We start from the raw sequence: 16,801 nt of genomic DNA on the forward strand, positions 1-16,801 counted from the left end.
CCTCAACTCGCTGACTCGTGGGAAGCGAAGGAAAGGGGGGACATGACACGAACAAGGGTTTACAACTATTTGGTTTATTAAGTTCTTTCAATAAATCTCGGTAAACATAAGTCCTTAGAAAATAAAAGATAAATACTATAGCGATTTATTAAACTAATGGTTTCACGTGTCTTTCTCGACGAGCACTGTTTAAGTGCTGCTGGAAGTTAACGATTCAATTTACATTCGGTCGAAGCATTATAATTTATCGGAACTCTTAGATGGAATATATTAAGTTACGTTATATCTTTCGTTCCGCTCTCGTGGAATTTACCTTGACACGTGCGGATCATTTGTGTCATTTTTGAATACCCAAGGTCTCGTAAAAAAATCCTTGGGATCTAGCGAAATGCCCGTAAAGACTTTTTTTTAACGTACTTGGGCATATATGTACTCGCGAAAGTCATTTCCTATTTTCTTCCTTTCTTTCTTGATCGTTACTCTTTCGCAATGACTAGTATCTCAGTTTCATGCTTCTTTCTTGATTCGATCTGAATTTCTTCTAATTATCCGTGGATAGCTTGAATGTATTGAAACGAATATATAAAGAACATATTTGGAGCAACCTAGAATAGAAACTATTGGGTAACAATTTTCATATAAATATATAATCCAATAATTTCTGTAATAACATGGACGTACGGACTACTAATTAAGGAAGAAATGTTATTCAAGAACAACGGATTACTAGCTGGGCGGTCTTTTCTGTCGTTACGCTTCTCGACGGTAGTAAAATCACTGCTACTCGATGGAACAACTTGTAAAAAGTTACATATAACTATGGAAGTGTAATGGTTCATTTATCATTTAGTAGTATTACTACTGAGTCTCGAAGAAATACTTTTGTAGTGGACATTATTCTACCCAAATCAGGGCTTCACTTCTTAATGCTTTAAACAACTCTATCCGACTAATTCTGAACAAAAAAATGTCCAGAGTACCGGAAACCATGGAATATGTGGAGTGAAACTTAACAATCTTCCCTAATGTATATTTTTCAATCCTACGATGGAAGGTACAAAGAAAATGGAAGATGCAGAATTCTTGTTACTTCGTCATACTTCGTAAATAACGTCCAACGATTGAACATCAAAATAAAAATACTACTGATCATAATTAATACCAATTTGGGTTAGAAATATCAAATGTTGCTAAAGTTCAAAACCCGTAAGTAGATCTGTCAATATTTTTAAATATGGATATCACATTTTAAAATGCGGTACTTCAATTTTAACTAAATGAAAGATTTTTGCAGCCCTAACGATAGAAGAATGACCTATTCTTTACATTAAAAAATTCATTACACGTTAAGATATTTGTAAGTGGATTAAAGAGTCGAAAAGTTTGGTTAATATTAATCAAAAGAGGATTCATAATGTTTCCCCTATAATGTAATAGTTATTTCTCACAAAATGTGATATCTGTATTCTCGAGACAAAATTTAATCTATAGACGTGGTTTCATTTGAATAAATGAATGGTTCACTTTGGTGATACGCTAACTTCGGTTAAAACCGATAAAAAAAAATCTAAGCTTATCTACCCACTGCTTTAGCTTGTTGTGCTTTGTACATTTTTAAAACTTTCTTTCCAGGCACTAAAGTTTGACTCAGTCCTGGTCTCTTTTTACGTTTGTGCGTTTGATTATTTTCTTGGTCCACTTCGTCATCGTCATTCGTGGATATCTGTCCATTATACTGTGTTTGACAAATGATAGTTTCTTGCGGTGCTCGTATCGCTTCTAGCTCGGCTGCCGAACGATGCAAGTCCGAGTCATGGGCAAATGTACAATTGTGACCAAATCGGCAGCGACCTTTACGGTAATTCCAACAGATCTTCTTGCCGTTTATCATTTTAGTGTCATCCAACGTTGGTGTCATTTTTACATGTTTTTCCAATATCGCGCTCTTTGCTTTCTCCGCTTCGACGAATGGATTTGAAAAAACGGAAGTTTTCATGGTAGGTGTGCCATTGAAGTCTGGAGTAGGTAATGGAAGTTTTTCAGTGGAAGCTTGTTCTTTATGGTTTTCGTTATCGTTCTCGTTTTCTTCCTCCTCTTCTTCCTTGGAACTAACAGTTAGGCAATATCAGATAACAAAGAACAAATTCAATCTTGAATGTATGAAAGGCTTGCAATTAGCAAAATTATTCCTAGAACTCGAACAACTAAATGTTAAAGAATGCGTGAGAATGACGTTCAAGGTAGAATCGTTAAATTGCTTTATCCTTCTTTAAAGAATTACTAGAAATCAAGCCCATACGAATTGACAATTTATTCCTTTCTTATATATTAAAAGATTAATTAATATTTTAATTCTTGGAGTACTTAACATTTACAGTCATCCGTTTCTTTTTTCCTCTTTTTTCTAACGAAAGATACTTTTGGAACATCTTTAACTTTATGCCAATAAATCATACAAACATGGCAAATTTCAATGTCGATGATAAGCAGAAGGAATTAAATTTCTGAGTAAGCAAAAATTTTGTACCGTCAATTTTATGCTGTATGAGGTGTTCAAATTAATAGGTTAGGTCGGTGAACAAGGAAATAAGCAATAACTAAAGATATTTCGGAAGCTTACACATTGTCCGCGTCGTCAGAGGGACCATCCGTCTCGCTTTCGGAACCGGAAGATGTCCCGTAATCCGCAACTAACGAAGCCATTGCCCTTACCAATTAAATAACGGAAAATATTCTGAGTATACAAACACTAATCTAATACAACTCCTCTCTCCCCTGAAACGTTAAAGCTCTGCCATATCCATGTGCACGGCTATTGGTCGAGAGGCTCCGACAGCGATCAGAGATAACTTGGGCGATCCACTTCTCGGATTGGACGAGGCCAGGCCCAAAGACGGAGAAGAGACGGCGAACGATCATTCAGAGATGAGTTGGGAGATTGTTAACGGCAGAGATGAGCCTGCTCATCTCTATTAACGGGTAGGGTTCCGTTATTATAAAGAAAATCCGAAATTGGAATAAACAAAGGTGTTATAAGGAACTGCGCATGCACATGCCGGGGTCGGGGACCCTATATAAGGCCGAGCGCGCGCTCGGAGCATCAGTACCCTTTGGTCTTCCGAAGGGTAAACATCGGGTTACCTGCTTGTACCGTAACTGGTTTAACCCCAGTTTTAACCGAAGGTTAAATCTAAAGGTTAACCCCAGTTTTAACCGAAGGTTAAACCTACCGGTTAACCCCAGATTTAACCTACGGTTAAACCTAACGGTTAACCCCAGATTTAACCTATGGTTTAACCTAACGGTTAAAAATCAAACTTCGGTTAACTTGGGTTGTGAAACCGGGCCTTATGGGAGACATCCCCCCTCCCTTCTGTTCCCTTTCTTAATATATTTAACATAATTTATTACGTTTGTAAAGGGCTTCGGTGCGCAGCAACCTCCACGTGGTGAGCCTGGGGGATCGGTGGTTTCCAACTATCGTTGAAAACCACCGGTCCGCTAATAGCTGCGCGAGTGGTTCCACTTAGTGTGTTTTTTTTCTTGTATGATAGTAGTTTAATGTAGTTAAAAGTGGAAGCACTCATTGCGTGCGTGCGAGATTGTAAATTGCGGACAGGACGTTGTCGGGTACCTTTCCATGCAGCTAGTAATTTCGGATTTGCGTGCTAACCGAAGTAGATTTTTGCAGGTACGGCATTGCCGTACCTTTAGTGTATCCGGCAGCTTCCGTCGGCACCTAGTACGTCGTAGCTAAGCTACGGCGTGCAAGGCTACCTGGCTCAGGTTGTCGGTTGCGCGATACGTTGTTTCGCTCTGGCGGCATCCCGCGGGGGCTCTGCCTGCTGTAAGCCGGGACAAGCCCGTCGACTGAAACTCGTATTCGCGGGCCGACAGCCGAGCCGGGTTAGTCGTCGGTGACGGTGGAAGCTGCTGGATTGTTCGCGTTAGAAGTAGTATGCCCTTCCGGCAAATTATATCCGTAATTCGATGCTAACTGGCAAGGTACTCGGCGACTTACCCTGTACTCTGCGGCGAGCGTTGTATGGACGGATGAGTATGGTATGCGAGTGGTGTGTTGTATGGACGGATGCGTATGGTATGCGAGTGGTGTGCTGTATGGGTTATGAAATCCTGGTTCTGCGAGTTCCTGGGACGCTGGGAACTCAGTAGAACCAGGTGCCTATGCTTAGGCGGGTCCCAATCACAGCGGCCTCCTCGTGGCGGGACCTGGGGGATCGGTACCATCCTTATGGGATGACACCGATTCGCGAACTAGCTGTGAAGTAGAGTTTAATTAAGATAAAATTTTTTACCTTCCCGTAATTTAAATAAGATAAGTGAAGGGTAAAATCAAAGAGGGTGTCACGAGCGCTGTTCCCTTATCTAGTTTTACACTATGTTTACACTAGGTATTTTCCACGGCGATTTTGACCACGACGTAAATGATGTAAAAGCCGTTTATACCGTGGCACGCTAGAGATCGAGCAAGCAAAGTAGATGGCTCGGAATCGATGAGTTGGCGAACGCCACCCCGGGCAACCGGTTCGACCCAGAGTGCTTTGCGCGCGCTTGTTTCACTTCGCCGCGGCCTCGCCATCATTGAAAAGTAACGGGTGAGGTTGGACTCGAACGTTTTTCGTACAGAATCGGTTTCTTCGACAATTCGTCCCAATGAAGATGGTAGATAAAATCGAAATGAGCCTCGACGACATCATTAAGCAGAATAAAAGCACGAGGACGCGCGGAAGCCGGCGCGGTAGAGGTGGGCCGGCCCGCCGAGGCGTCCGCGGATCGCCCCGTCCTGGCGGAGGCGTCATGCGAGGACGCAATCGCGGTGGCATCGCGAGGAATTCCCTTCCGTACACGAGAGTGAGTATTCACATGACTGGTCTACCTTATTCCCTAGGAGGGGTACACCCGGTCTCGCATATCGGTCGTTCCGACCGCTCGTCGGCGGAGTTTTTCTCATTGGCTGGATTTATCGGTGGATCACGTCAACGTTAAGTCGTCGTCCATTGAATTTTCTACCACGCGGCGGCCGATACACTTTTGGGATACGTTCCATTTCGACGAATCGCCGTGCCAGTAGTTTCTGGAATTGCAACCACATTTAAAGTATGCCGCCCCTTTAAGCACTGGGTCCAAGTGTCGTCGGTCGAGCTCAAGGTTTCGTGCACGAGATTAAGTGACACCGAAGTGTATCGATGAAAAATTCAATATGGATTCTGCCCCGATTTCTTAACGTCCTCCGATACCGGCCTAGGGTCGCATAGCCATCGACAAACCGCACGACGATGTATCGAAGGAACGTTTCACCTTGTAACGTCTCGAGAAACGATGGGACGGTAGAACACCTTAGAAGATCGTTTCTAATTCTCATTACGTCGTAATGCCAATTACAGGGAGATGTAAATAGCGCTTGGAAGCATGATATGTTTGATGGTGTTAAAAAGGTCGGCAGAGGCGCTATTGGCAGTACCGGGACGACGAAGCTTCTCGTATCCAATCTCGATTTTGGAGTGTCCGATTCTGATATTCAGGTATGGATTTCTTTTATTTTGATGAAGGCTGCGCGAAACCTTGATTTATCTGTGAAAGAATTCATGTACGGATTAATGTCTTTACTTTCCATCGTGACTTGCAAATACGATGGCTAATTATTATTATTTACCATTAGGAATTATTTAGCGAGTTCGGTCCATTGAAATCTGCCGCGGTACATTACGACAGGTCGGGTCGCTCTTTGGGTTCTGCAGATGTTATATTCGAGCGGCGAGCCGATGCCATCAAAGCAATGAAACAATACAATGGTGTACCTCTGGATGGTAAGCTGCCAACACGATCAAGCTTGAGCTCTTGTGCTTGAATTTCATGAAAAACTAATGTTTCCAAAATGACGCATTATTATTTGTAGGACGAGAAATGAATATACAAGTTGCTACCTCGGAAATACCAATTACGTCTTCTATTCGCGGTGGTAACAGACTTAGCGGACCTAATTATCCACCTCGATCGCAACCACGTTTCAGAGGAGCTCGAGGGGCAATCGCCAGAGGTAATATTACATGGAATGCTTTCCTTCTTGATTTCATGTATTTATTGATAAATGGTATGGCGTGAATTTGAGCAGTTTAAAATGAAAATATTTGGTGAATCATGGTAGGCATAAGAAAATAACGGAAGATAAATGAATTCAAGGTCGCGGTACCGGGCGTCGCGGTGGGAGGGGAGGTAGTCGGCCAACGACTAAAACACCAACTGCTGAAGAACTAGATGCAGAATTGGAAGCTTATGTCAAAGAAGTGAAGTAACACATCCTTACCCTAAGCAACGTACATCTGACTTAATCTGTTTTTCTCATTTGACATACACATCGCAATGTGTTTCCTTTATTTTTCGTACCTCTTAAGATATACGCGTAACCGTATGAAAAAGAAAGCAAGAGTTATACAGTGATTTCTCTTAAAGTGAATTATTTTATTTATAACGTTTACTCCTGTTAACACTTCCAATAGAGAGGAAGCCACGAAGGAGTTACTTAGCACACGATTCAAAGTGTTTGTAGGAGCTCTCATAATCTCCCTTTTTTTTTAATCGCATATTTGGGAAGAATAAATCGTTATGATACAATGTAAAGCCTGTACGGACTTTGTATGTACTATCGTGCGTGTGAGACCATGAACTGGAAAATACACTAAACTACATATCCAACAGTGTTGTTTATCAGAGTACGAAGATGTGCTTTAAGCCCCGAATTGAATTCAGTTGGATAACATGTATTGTCAGCGAAGCGACAGTATGCTCCTTAAGAAGTTTGACATATTGTTAAACAACGAATCGATGTGTTACTCTGGATCATTGTGTCAGGTTGCTAACATTGTATTATCTATGTAATTTGTATTTTATTTCATGATGAGAGAACGAGCGTTAACCACTGATAGCAAAATAGTGGAGTAAGGCTGTGAGCATAATGGATTAATGTTAACTAGTCAGTGGCTCCAGGGGCTCAATTTATCGAACGATAAAGGGCCGAGAGCATTAAACACGCCACGAGCGTATGCACGCACGCAACTGCAAATTGCGTTGCACAGGCCCAAGACTGAAGAATACTCCGAGACATATTTGACTAATAAAAGACAAAATACACAAAAACGTATTTCTTCTACTATTTCTACATTTCCTTCCCATTGACTTATAGTTGTTGGCAACTTTTATCGTACGCGTGTACCACACTTACCGGAACTGTCATTTCTAGTTCTACAAAAGTTTTGGTGGCTAAGAACATTTTAAAAAGATTTGATTTCAATTTTATAAATAGCATATGTCACGTTAGTCGATAGGAATTTCAAGAAGTACGGATAGTACGAGAAAACGTTTATTTTGCTTAAATAATCATCTAATTCATCGTTACATATATTATTTTGTACATGTACGCAAAAATATGTGCCAGTGCAGAGGTAACAAGAATGGACAAGATTGTCCGATGACTGCCAACTTCACCAATGACAGTAAAGATGGACTTGCACTTTGAACTCGGTCATATTTTTACTCTGAGATACTAGTATTATAATTTGCTAAATACTTAATGATAAGATCAGTCATCATTTTTAGGTAATAAATTTTTTACTATGAAGTTACTGTGTACAATATGAGACATTCTTAACCACACCAGTTTTAAATTATAGAAAAAAAAAAAAGGAGGATGATGGTCGGGGTACTTCTTATAATCGTTTGAGCGTTCTCTTCTTATCTTTTAACATCTTCTTCTTCTCTGCTGTCAACTTTTTGTCTCCTGCATGTTTTTTCGGTAATGGTCCTGCAATTTCAGAGGATGTGCAGCTTTCAACAAGACCAGCTTTACTGCCTTTCCCACCTCCCTAGAATTTAAAATTTCATTAAATAAATTAGGATTTATATTGTATTGGTTGTACGGTGAAAATAATTTTGTTTTTTATCGGTAACCAAAATGACAGTCTTACCTGTGCATGGATTTCTGTCATCATCTTTGCTCGCTCGTAGTAGTCGTCATACCTTTCTAAAAGTAATTTTCCAGCTTCTTCGTTTAATGCCGATTCGGCGTTTGGTACTATCAGTAAACACTTTATTGTCTATAAATAAAAATGTCACATATTTATAGTAACGTTAGTATACTAAGGGAAATACACATTAATTGCTCTTGAATACTTAATCATTTTAATCTTTACCAATAATATATGTTTAATTCCCTGATCCGATGTCCAATCCTTCTTTAGAGTATTCACACATATTTCCCCATTTTTTGCAACATTGGGATGAAAGATTTTTGTAAGGAAAAATGCTTTCGGTGGTGACTGGGGGAAATCTTTTGCCAGGGTAAGTTTAACTCTAAAGAAACCATTGGTGTAAGGAGTTCCACCTAAAAACCAATAGCCCGTTTATATATGTAGCTCGGTACCGTAACAGGTCCCTTGTCACCGCAATGTACATTAGGTCTTGACTCGATCCGTTAATGGATTAAAACTATATTTACCAGGTCCTTCGATGACAGCTTGAATATCGGTAACGTCTTCCTCGTTGATGATAACTCGAATGCCTTCCGGTGGCTGGGTGGACAATTCTGTCATCTCCTTGGCCACCCTGCGTATGATCTGAGGCGACAAATTCTCGACATTCGAGATCTGTAAGCAGGACATCGTAGGGTTAGAGAGCGTCGCGACGTGTCAAACAAGAGCGAGTCGACGAGTAGCCTGCTTACCGCGCAATGCTAACCCACACGTAAACAAGCGTGAACGAGGAACCCTCTGCCATCGGACAGCCGAGGGTGCCCTTACGTCGCCTCCTTACCTCGAATTACTTACCGAACTCACAGCCGCCATGTTCGCCGAATTTAGAATGAAATCTCGTGTCCGAAAACCGTCCGTAGGACGCGGCCGATCAGCGCTGTGCCACAATAAAATCCTTAACGTCACAACATCGGCACGGCATCACTTGCGTTAACCAACATTTTGAATCGTCGGCCAATCGCATGAGAGCGAACGTTGGTAATCTCCACCCCAGTCACTATGGCGCTAATGAAACCCAAGACCACGACTCCGGAAGGTTACCTCATCGCGCTACGGTGCATCGACAACTGGAGGGAGCGATAGGGCAGGTACCCTGGTCGTCCTAGGAGCCATGGCTACTCTCACTTTTTTATGTAAATTATTTTATATCGCGTCCACATTATTTTTGCAAATTGGAGTAAGGTGCACTGATTTCGAAGTGGCTCCGAAGCTAGTTTGTTATTGGCCGCTTCCCTTGAAACGACCAATCACGAGACGACAGCTATCAGCCGTAGCCAATCATCGTGAGTATCAATTCAAGATGGCGACGGATCGCGCTGGCGCCGATTTCGGATCTCCATGAGCATAACGGGCTGACGCACTTCGGTCGGCGGAAATTTCGTCGTAGTACAGGGTAGGGCGATCGATGTAAATTATGTGTGCGTTTGAGTGCGTTGCGCACCGTCGAGATCACTGAAAATCCTTTTAAAACGAATAACACAATTTAGAGAAGCAATCCGAGAATTTTGTCACCTTGTATCGTGTACGATTTAGCTGGTCGCTCGACGTTATTCATTCGAAAACGCACCGCGCTTCGCTGGACAAAGAGAGCGTCATCCGTTGCGTCGTCTGGCGTTACCTTTGGAATTGAGAGATTTAGCGAACCTCAAACGCACGAATTTATCAGCCTCTGCAAATTGACAGGATGCCGGATAACACATCGAACAACGACAAGGTGACGCTTTTCTTGAGGGCTGATTAAGTAATAACTTTGAGGTTAACTCGAATTCGGTTCTACAAGAACTCGAATTAGCCTTAACGTTGTGAGGAAACTCAATGGGCTGTGGTATGAAAAGATGATTGTCAATGAACATTCTCATTTCAGGATAAACACATGAAACAATTAAAGCGAAAAATGGAGTGTTGGCGTGAAGTCATCCTTCCACTCAACTCCGTTTTATTCTGGGAGCGCCCCTGGTATCCCGGGCTGATCGTTGGTTTTACAACTACCATTTTCTTGTGAGCATATCAAATTTTCATCAGTTAGTTTTACCGTTCTCATTATTTGCTGGCAATTGTTTTCATGCCGGTGTTAGAAATATTTTGGTATGATTACTTGGAGTTGGCTCGGATAGAATACATGCGTCCGATGCCTCGAATAAATTGGATTTTAAAATTTACTAGAATTTATTCTCGAGGCAATGGTGTTTATCCTTTATTCTAATGATTCTTTGCAGGTTAATATGGTTTTTGGAGCCAGCTATACTTACTTTAATTGCATTGAGTTTATTGATATTAGCCATTATTGATTACTCGGTCCCTATTGTGACAACTGCTTTATTCCCTGCAAATGGTTGGACCGGCCAAAAAGAACGTAAATTAGAAGAAATCTGTCAAAATTTATCCACTACTATTCTCCAAATACAGAATTTCTGGAGGAAGATCCTAAATGCTCGCAGTAATCATAGAAATTTTGTAAGTTAATTTGTCTTTCATGGTGTTTTTTATTTTATATTGCTAAGATCTTACCCTCCCCTGGAATAATGTAGTAGGTGAAATGATGAAGGTTTTATTATCATGACTGTTATATATATTTGTAGTGCTATGGTACAATGATGAGTTGTCTGATTAGTCTCGCATGGCTCGGAAACCATGTTAATAATTTGCTGCTGCTTTATATCATTGGTAAGTCTTTTAATATCCCTTAAAAACGGAATTTATTCTGATCGTCAAGGATTTTTATAACTTTACGCATCGTTCTTCCAGTTAATCTAGCTCTGCTCATGCCAGGCCTTAGACACAAAGGGCAAGCGCAGCAAGTATTAAAATCTATTTTTAAGTACTTGTGCCATCGTAAACAGTCATAATCATCGTTTTATATTTAAAGAAGTTTCATTTAGTTTTACACTGATCGTTGGAAACAATAAATTTAAATTTATTGTACCATTTGGATGTCATTCTGCTTAATGAGTAGTTGGCTTAGTTTGAAAGACAAACTTTATTATCAGTGTATGTCACGTGTTTGCTGCTTTTACACATATTGTAAGAAACTTCAAGAATGTAGGAGAGTGATATTTTTTTCCTTTTTATCGAAACTCAAATTATTTAGAATCTAGTTACGGACTTTTAATGATGCTGTTAGATATATCACTTATTTATCATCAGTCATTCAAGTTTACCAAAATTTACATGTATCTTCAAAACAGTTCAAAATTCAAAGAAGTACACTTTTTGCAGGATTATTTTAACTATAAAAAGAAATTCTATATGGTGTAACTTGTTAGTCGTCACTATTACAGTTTTTGCAACTGAGAGTAAATTACAATTTTTCAAAAGCAGTGTTATAAAAATTATGGAGTACTTAATGGTGATTAGAATATGAAATATTATGTAGTCACGTAATGTATGTGGAAGAAATGTTTTAGCCTCATCTGTCTTGCAATTGTCATTTGACTATTCATAATAACACACCTTGGTATAGTTAGGTGTGTACATTCTGATTTGCACATGTGAATGAAATATTAATATGCAGCAATACGAAAATTCGAATGGTTTTGGAACATGAATTATTTATAGTAATAAGATTTTATTCTCTAATGTAAGATTACTAATATTCACAACACACTCTTGTATGTAAGGTGATGTGTTAAGGCATTGCCTCCTTCAAATGTACATTTTCATGTGTCACTGATCAAATTCCCCATATTGGTTTTTAAACTGTCAATCATTTACATGCCAACAATTGAATCATCACTCATTATTAATTCATCATTCGCCTCATTGTGGTCAATACGGAGAAAAAGACTTAATTTATGAATACGTAGACCACTCATGGGTACATGTTTTTACTATCGTTAATAAAACCAAAGATTCATTCATCTCTTCACCGGTTTAACGAGTTTTCGTGCAATACATATTTTTCTATTATTTCTTACCAGTTTTCAGGACAGGGTGATATTTTACAATCCATTACGGACCACTGACTGAATAAGTAAGATGTATTTTCTCCTCGCGATATTTAGGTCTTTAGATTGTAATGAAAAAACTATTAACATGCTGTAAGTTTTGGTATACTTTTACTTATTTATTAATGTGTAAATATTTTTTTTTTATAAGAAGTTATTTATTTACTCTCTGTAAAGTGATGCTCAAGAATTAAAATTATTATATCTTAATCTTTGAGTGTGTTCAGTGCTGTAATTTAAGTACACAAAACATTCTAGTATGGCGTACATCAACATACACAAATTATATAATATCGTACGATAAATATACTCAAAATATAAATTCTTTAAAAAATATGCGTATAACAAATAAAACAATAGAAAATCGTTTTACATTATGTAGAAAATGATAGTTTCAGATAAGCGAATTACCATTTTCACCATCACTCGATTGTGTTATTGCAACTTGTTGAAGAAAGTTTCTCAAGTTGTTGGTCAAACATATATCTTCCCCGTCGGAACTAACTTCTGAATCGAAGACGTATTCGATTTTCGTCTTAGGATTTATTCTCAGTTGTGGTTCAACTTTTCTATAAAATAGAATATTATTAATAAATAAAGTAACGTGTAACATCTAAACTCACTTGTAAACAGTCCTCTCAGGGCAATCTTTAATGACGGAATCAGAAAGCGATTCTTCAGTTTGCTCCTGAACCGCTTCCAATTTCCTGGCAAGTTTGAAGATTGGTTTTTAAATATTAGTCCTTATTAATGTGTTTAACATACTGCAGCAAGCAAAATGGTCATACTCACAAAAGTTGACATTCATTAAGAAAGTTAAATGATTTGTTACTGTCGCAAGTAACATTGGCGTCTTTAATGTGTTTTGTTCGAGAAAATGGAGAACCTTCACAGCCACTTCCTTTGGTGACCACTTTAGATGTTAGACGATTTGTGTCAATTACCTAGTTAATTAATAATTAATGCTATAAGATTTATAAAGCTATAAGTGTTGTACAGAATAATCATACCGAATCACTGATTTTTTGTTTGCTGTTTAAAGCTAATCCACGACCACTTAGAGGTGAAAAGTGACGAAACGATTTTTGACAATACGGTTGCTCTCTAATCGATAATGGTTTCTCTTTACCGATCTTGAGCTTCTCCTTAGTATCTTTAAGCTCTCCTGCGAGGCGTAAAACTTCAGAACTAGAAAAACATAATTCATTGTACAAAACATTCAGAGTACAAAAAATTGTCAAAAAATTAAAATTTCTCGTAAACAATTACTTTCTGGAAAGAATAATACATTTATCAATGCTTTGTGATTTCTTCAGATTATTCATTGCATTCATGAATCTGGATGACTCTGAACATATTTCGTTTGAACGTCGATATTTTTGTAATGATTTTTCCTCTAAACTAGTCCTACTAATTGTACTCCTCGAGAGATTTCTTTGAGGTCTTCTTCCGATTAATTCTTGGTCATACTTCAGAGGATTATTTCTTGTTATCGCTTTGCAGACTACTTATAACGTAACATTTTTTAAAAGAGTAATAATCAACCGTATTTATTAGTGATTAGAAATATTTACCATTCACATTTTTAACATTGATAGGTGGAATAATATGAGCCGAAGATGTTTTAGGTTCACTTGATGATGGCTGTTTATCATTTAAAGTGGATGCTTTGGGCCCTCTTCTATTTTTCTATTAAAATAAAATGCCTTCTGAAGTTTTCCTGTCTGAATAAAAGGAACGAAATCAAAATCTTATCATTAAATACCCTGTAATCGGTTTGCGTATACAAATGTACAGTTTTCATTTCGTTGTAATGTTTCTTTTTTTGCAAATGCTGCTCATAGAGCATATCTTCCAATGCTTTTATGCGATCTTGGAGTTTCAGAATGACATCTTCGTACAGCACACTCTTAAATTCATAGCCCTATGTAAAATATTATGGGAGATTAGATCGATAAGATAAATTAGGTAATATATATATTGTGACAAATACTTTGCGAGGGTTCAAAAGGTGCTCTATTTGCTTATCCTTCCTTTGCAATTCATGCTGGAGCTTCCGAATTTTTATTTTTAGTAATTGATTCTCATCCAACGTCAAGACCAACTCTCGTTTTAGGCAGAATAAATCCGATTCCAGGTCTTCCTGTAGGGAGTAGTCTTTATTAAAAATGTTACATTTGATTTCAGCAAAAATTATTTACCTCGCTTCTCACAGAGTGTATTCTTTTCATATTTATACTTCAACAGTAAAAAAAGGAAATTCGGGAAGATACGCATACGAGTACTGATCAATTTTATTAATTTCATAATTCCATTGATCTGTAACATTGACGTTATATACTCTACTAATGAACTGTCATATTTTCTTAATTAATGACAGGTATGTACATAAAATTCCGATTTTCAGTGAACAAGGAACTCAGGTAAATTTCGCGCCGGATATGTTTAAATTCACCTACTATGGCGTCGCTCGTGGCGTTTCTAGGGGAAATGCCAATGAATGTGCAGAAGGCAGTTAGAACATAACCTAGTTATATCGTAATGTGGAACCGCTTCTGATGGCTCTCTAGCAACCTATAAGAGTGTTTTATACTCATAGTCTTCCCGCCTTTTCAAGTGACGGTATCGAAATCGTTTATGGTTACGAATAACAAATATGAGCTGGCATGCGACGTGCATGATGCTCACTTGTTCAGTATTTACAAATTTTATTTGGAATTGAGATCCAGCATTTCCAGCATTTCAACGATCGAGGCTCGTAGGAGTGACGAAGTTATTTGTTTCGATTGCAACGCTTCCGTAAACGCAGAAGCGGGAAAAGTCGAGCGTGAATTTGGTTCGTGTTTGGAAAAGCAGGATCATGAAACCGGGAGGGACAACGAAAGTTTCAGCCGGAAAAACTACAGCTTCAGAGGTTATTATTACATTTCGATTCCTCGGAAATACTGAACATTCTGTTGATATCTGTGGGTCAGAAATTTACCTATGTTTATGTTAGAATTACTAAATAATGACCACTTGAGGCATAGGGCAGACCGTTTAATTTTTTTCTCTTCTAATCTACGTAGACCAAGATCCTCGTTAAAGTTCAAAATCGTAATATATTTACAAACAGAGCAAGAAATTTGAGACTTGCTTCGAAAGCGTCGATGTTATTCTAGTAAGGAATAGTGTTTCTCATGGCAAGGAGTTTCATTATATAAAAGTCGATTTTATGCACATCTGTAGATTATTAATTTGGTTTAGTTATTTTTTTTTATATTCTTAACATTGCTCGTTTTTTGTGAAGTCACTTGAGGACAATGGCTTATATTTTCTACAGAGATACAACCATCGTAGATGTAAGTTGTTTTTAACATCGCAATGTTCACATGAGATTACTTTTCCTTTTTACTTCTAATAGGATACTAAAGTTAGAAAATCCCTGCATCTTTTACAACCGGCAGCTACTGACAAGGAAAATTTAGTGGGTGCAGGACGTCATCCTAAATCCATGACATCAGCTAAGGAGGCTGCTAAGGAGTAAGAAAACTTTTTGAATTTTTTATTGCATATTCATCAATTTATTTCATATTTGCATGTTTTAAATTTGTTGATAATGATGCAGTGAAATGTCTGACAAAACTGAAAAGTCCAGAAATGAGAAACCCAAAAATGCAAAATCCAGAAATGAAGTTTCAAAATCGAATAAAAAAGTAAATTATAAAGATAAAGGAGTACAGACAGCACGAGGAGAGAAAATTAAGATTGAAGTTGAAGATTTGACATCTGAAGGTATGTATGTTCAGAGTACATGTCGATATGTAATTTTAATTATGTTATATGTACGATTTATTAATACTCGTTTCATGAATAGCTGGCTAAAATGGTTGGAAATGGTGAAGGTATCTTTAGCAGCAAGGATGTACATATTAACGAGGTCATTCATTTATTTATTACTTACGCTTTACTTTTGTTCAAAGCTGGTCCTAGCGAGCACTATTGGGAAGTACTAGCCGAAAGACGACGGATAGCTCTCGATGACGCTTTGGAAGAAAATAGGGAATTGGCAGAACGTGTGGCACAGTTGGAAGAAGAAAACCGCATATGTAAAGGGATGTTGGATGAAACTAGAGCTCTAGTTGAAGTTTTGCAGGTATGTTTATCTTATTAGTTTAAAATATGTATCATGGATAAGTTGCCATTTTAATTAGAAATGATTCTGTTTACTGAATTATTAATAATATTTTAGGAGATGATCGGCGATGACAATAATGATATCAACAATTCACTAGACGACAGTGTCCTATAGTAGATGATTTTATACTAAGCTCGTTGAGAGTTCCTTTGTAATTATTATTTGTTGCGTGTTCCACCACTGATGTATGCCAACGAGGGTGGAATTAGTGCGATCGTTAGCTATACTCGAATCCTAGATATTCTGGATCTCTTTTGACAAACCGCTTCATCTAATTTTTCCTACGAAAAAGGTATTTCTACTTTTAATAGGTTTTTATGCTGGTCACAAAGTATTCTCCGCGTTGTAAACTTAATACCATGGGATTTATAAATTTTACGAGTTCACTAAATATGTTGGCAGGAGAAAATGTATATCTGGCCGGGGTGAAGCATGAATGTATCCCAAATAGTTTCTTATTCTTACATATACCTATTTTTCATTAATGTACCTTTAGTGTATCATGTAACCGTATCATTTAACGATTGCTTCCTCACCTTATAAAGAATTGTGAATTACGTGTGTCATTTTTGGACATAACGCCGTGTTACTTTCCTAATAGCCTTTTTACCGTTAAAATATTTCTTTGCCCTTAA

At 38.2% G+C, this 16,801-nt stretch overlaps 6 protein-coding genes across 11 annotated transcripts; 3 read left to right on the forward strand and 3 right to left on the reverse strand.

The window, feature by feature from the left end:
• Window positions 1-58: 58 nt before the first annotated feature.
• Window positions 59-2,827, reverse strand: LOC105695853. Its single transcript, XM_012417834.2, has 2 exons — window positions 2,621-2,827; window positions 59-2,108 (listed from the first exon to the last, which is right to left on the reverse strand). The coding sequence occupies exons 1-2, from the start codon at window positions 2,701-2,703 to the stop codon at window positions 1,574-1,576; spliced, it is 618 nt and encodes a 205-aa protein (XP_012273257.1). The 5' UTR covers window positions 2,704-2,827; the 3' UTR covers window positions 59-1,573.
• Window positions 2,828-4,568: 1,741 nt separating this feature from the next.
• On the forward strand, window positions 4,569-6,734 carry LOC105695834 (THO complex subunit 4). Of its 2 annotated transcripts, none has more exons than XM_012417800.2 (5): window positions 4,569-4,872; window positions 5,457-5,543; window positions 5,681-5,828; window positions 5,918-6,058; window positions 6,202-6,734. In XM_012417800.2, the coding sequence occupies exons 1-5, from the start codon at window positions 4,675-4,677 to the stop codon at window positions 6,312-6,314; spliced, it is 687 nt and encodes a 228-aa protein (XP_012273223.1). In that variant the 5' UTR covers window positions 4,569-4,674; the 3' UTR covers window positions 6,315-6,734. The 2 variants fall into 2 exon arrangements, with proteins under 2 accessions (XP_012273223.1, XP_012273222.1); XM_012417799.2 differs by having other exon boundaries at window positions 4,570-4,872; window positions 5,406-5,543.
• A 628-nt stretch (window positions 6,735-7,362) lies between these two features.
• LOC105695835 (ubiquitin-conjugating enzyme E2 S) lies at window positions 7,363-9,044 on the reverse strand. Of its 3 annotated transcripts, none has more exons than XM_012417802.2 (5): window positions 8,841-9,044; window positions 8,513-8,660; window positions 8,208-8,398; window positions 7,983-8,111; window positions 7,363-7,880 (listed from the first exon to the last, which is right to left on the reverse strand). In XM_012417802.2, exons 1-5 carry the CDS (start codon window positions 8,856-8,858, stop codon window positions 7,725-7,727), a joined length of 642 nt encoding a protein of 213 aa, XP_012273225.1. In that variant the 5' UTR covers window positions 8,859-9,044; the 3' UTR covers window positions 7,363-7,724. The 3 variants fall into 3 exon arrangements, with proteins under 3 accessions (XP_012273225.1, XP_012273227.1, XP_012273226.1); XM_012417804.1 differs by having other exon boundaries at window positions 8,738-8,863; XM_012417803.1 differs by lacking the exon at window positions 8,841-9,044 and having other exon boundaries at window positions 8,513-8,675.
• Window positions 9,045-9,411: 367 nt separating this feature from the next.
• On the forward strand, window positions 9,412-11,902 carry LOC105695573 (ADP-ribosylation factor-like protein 6-interacting protein 1). Its single transcript, XM_012417246.2, has 5 exons — window positions 9,412-9,759; window positions 9,910-10,043; window positions 10,262-10,499; window positions 10,625-10,709; window positions 10,791-11,902. Exons 1-5 carry the CDS (start codon window positions 9,730-9,732, stop codon window positions 10,889-10,891), a joined length of 588 nt encoding a protein of 195 aa, XP_012272669.1. The 5' UTR covers window positions 9,412-9,729; the 3' UTR covers window positions 10,892-11,902.
• Window positions 11,903-12,033: 131 nt separating this feature from the next.
• Window positions 12,034-14,294, reverse strand: LOC105695571. Of its 2 annotated transcripts, none has more exons than XM_012417243.2 (9): window positions 14,191-14,294; window positions 13,983-14,132; window positions 13,755-13,913; window positions 13,564-13,678; window positions 13,259-13,493; window positions 13,000-13,177; window positions 12,782-12,933; window positions 12,613-12,696; window positions 12,034-12,558 (listed from the first exon to the last, which is right to left on the reverse strand). In XM_012417243.2, exons 1-9 carry the CDS (start codon window positions 14,218-14,220, stop codon window positions 12,384-12,386), a joined length of 1,278 nt encoding a protein of 425 aa, XP_012272666.1. In that variant the 5' UTR covers window positions 14,221-14,294; the 3' UTR covers window positions 12,034-12,383. The 2 variants fall into 2 exon arrangements, with proteins under 2 accessions (XP_012272666.1, XP_012272665.1); XM_012417242.2 differs by having other exon boundaries at window positions 13,259-13,496.
• Window positions 14,295-14,556: 262 nt separating this feature from the next.
• Window positions 14,557-16,742, forward strand: LOC105695574 (geminin). 2 transcript variants are annotated; one of them, XM_012417247.2, is made up of 5 exons: window positions 14,557-14,903; window positions 15,393-15,511; window positions 15,597-15,763; window positions 15,952-16,124; window positions 16,221-16,742. In XM_012417247.2, the coding sequence occupies exons 1-5, from the start codon at window positions 14,850-14,852 to the stop codon at window positions 16,278-16,280; spliced, it is 573 nt and encodes a 190-aa protein (XP_012272670.1). In that variant the 5' UTR covers window positions 14,557-14,849; the 3' UTR covers window positions 16,281-16,742. The 2 variants fall into 2 exon arrangements, with proteins under 2 accessions (XP_012272670.1, XP_012272671.1); XM_012417248.1 differs by lacking the exon at window positions 14,557-14,903 and adding an exon at window positions 14,912-15,330.
• The last annotated feature ends 59 nt before the right edge of the window (window positions 16,743-16,801 follow it).

Source organism: Orussus abietinus, unplaced genomic scaffold (assembly GCF_000612105.2).
Source record: "Orussus abietinus isolate OABI.00-Male unplaced genomic scaffold, Oabi_2.0 scaffold4, whole genome shotgun sequence".
Lineage (NCBI taxonomy): Eukaryota > Metazoa > Arthropoda > Insecta > Hymenoptera > Orussidae > Orussus > Orussus abietinus.

Excerpts from the sequence above, each read along its gene's own strand:
- LOC105695834 (XM_012417799.2), top strand. The coding sequence starts at position 4,675 with ATGAAGATGGTAGATAAAATCGAAATGAGCCTCGACGACATCATTAAG. Across the intron at positions 5,829-5,917 it reads CAATGGTGTACCTCTGGATG|GACGAGAAATGAATATACAA; the intron begins GTAAGCTGCCAA and ends TATTATTTGTAG. Across the intron at positions 6,059-6,201 it reads TCGAGGGGCAATCGCCAGAG|GTCGCGGTACCGGGCGTCGC; the intron begins GTAATATTACAT and ends AATGAATTCAAG.
- LOC105695573 (XM_012417246.2), top strand. The coding sequence starts at position 9,730 with ATGCCGGATAACACATCGAACAACGACAAG. Across the intron at positions 10,044-10,261 it reads TTTACAACTACCATTTTCTT|GTTAATATGGTTTTTGGAGC; the intron begins GTGAGCATATCA and ends GATTCTTTGCAG. Across the intron at positions 10,710-10,790 it reads GCTGCTGCTTTATATCATTG|TTAATCTAGCTCTGCTCATG; the intron begins GTAAGTCTTTTA and ends TCGTTCTTCCAG.
- LOC105695835 (XM_012417802.2), bottom strand. Across the intron at positions 8,399-8,512 it reads AGCTGTCATCGAAGGACCTG|GTGGAACTCCTTACACCAAT; the intron begins GTAAATATAGTT and ends ATTGGTTTTTAG. Across the intron at positions 8,112-8,207 it reads GAATTAAACATATATTATTG|ACAATAAAGTGTTTACTGAT; the intron begins GTAAAGATTAAA and ends TTTTATTTATAG.
- LOC105695853 (XM_012417834.2), bottom strand. The coding sequence starts at position 2,703 with ATGGCTTCGTTAGTTGCGGATTACGGGACATCTTCCGGTTCCGAAAGC. Across the intron at positions 2,109-2,620 it reads TCTGACGACGCGGACAATGT|TTCCAAGGAAGAAGAGGAGG; the intron begins GTAAGCTTCCGA and ends CCTAACTGTTAG.
- LOC105695574 (XM_012417247.2), top strand. The coding sequence starts at position 14,850 with ATGAAACCGGGAGGGACAACGAAAGTTTCAGCCGGAAAAACTACAGCT. Across the intron at positions 15,512-15,596 it reads GCTAAGGAGGCTGCTAAGGA|TGAAATGTCTGACAAAACTG; the intron begins GTAAGAAAACTT and ends ATAATGATGCAG. Across the intron at positions 15,764-15,951 it reads TGAAGATTTGACATCTGAAG|CTGGTCCTAGCGAGCACTAT; the intron begins GTATGTATGTTC and ends TTTTGTTCAAAG.
- LOC105695571 (XM_012417242.2), bottom strand. The coding sequence starts at position 14,220 with ATGAAAAGAATACACTCTGTGAGAAGCGAG. Across the intron at positions 14,133-14,190 it reads TACACTCTGTGAGAAGCGAG|GAAGACCTGGAATCGGATTT; the intron begins GTAAATAATTTT and ends TACTCCCTACAG. Across the intron at positions 13,914-13,982 it reads ACCTTTTGAACCCTCGCAAA|GGCTATGAATTTAAGAGTGT; the intron begins GTATTTGTCACA and ends TATTTTACATAG.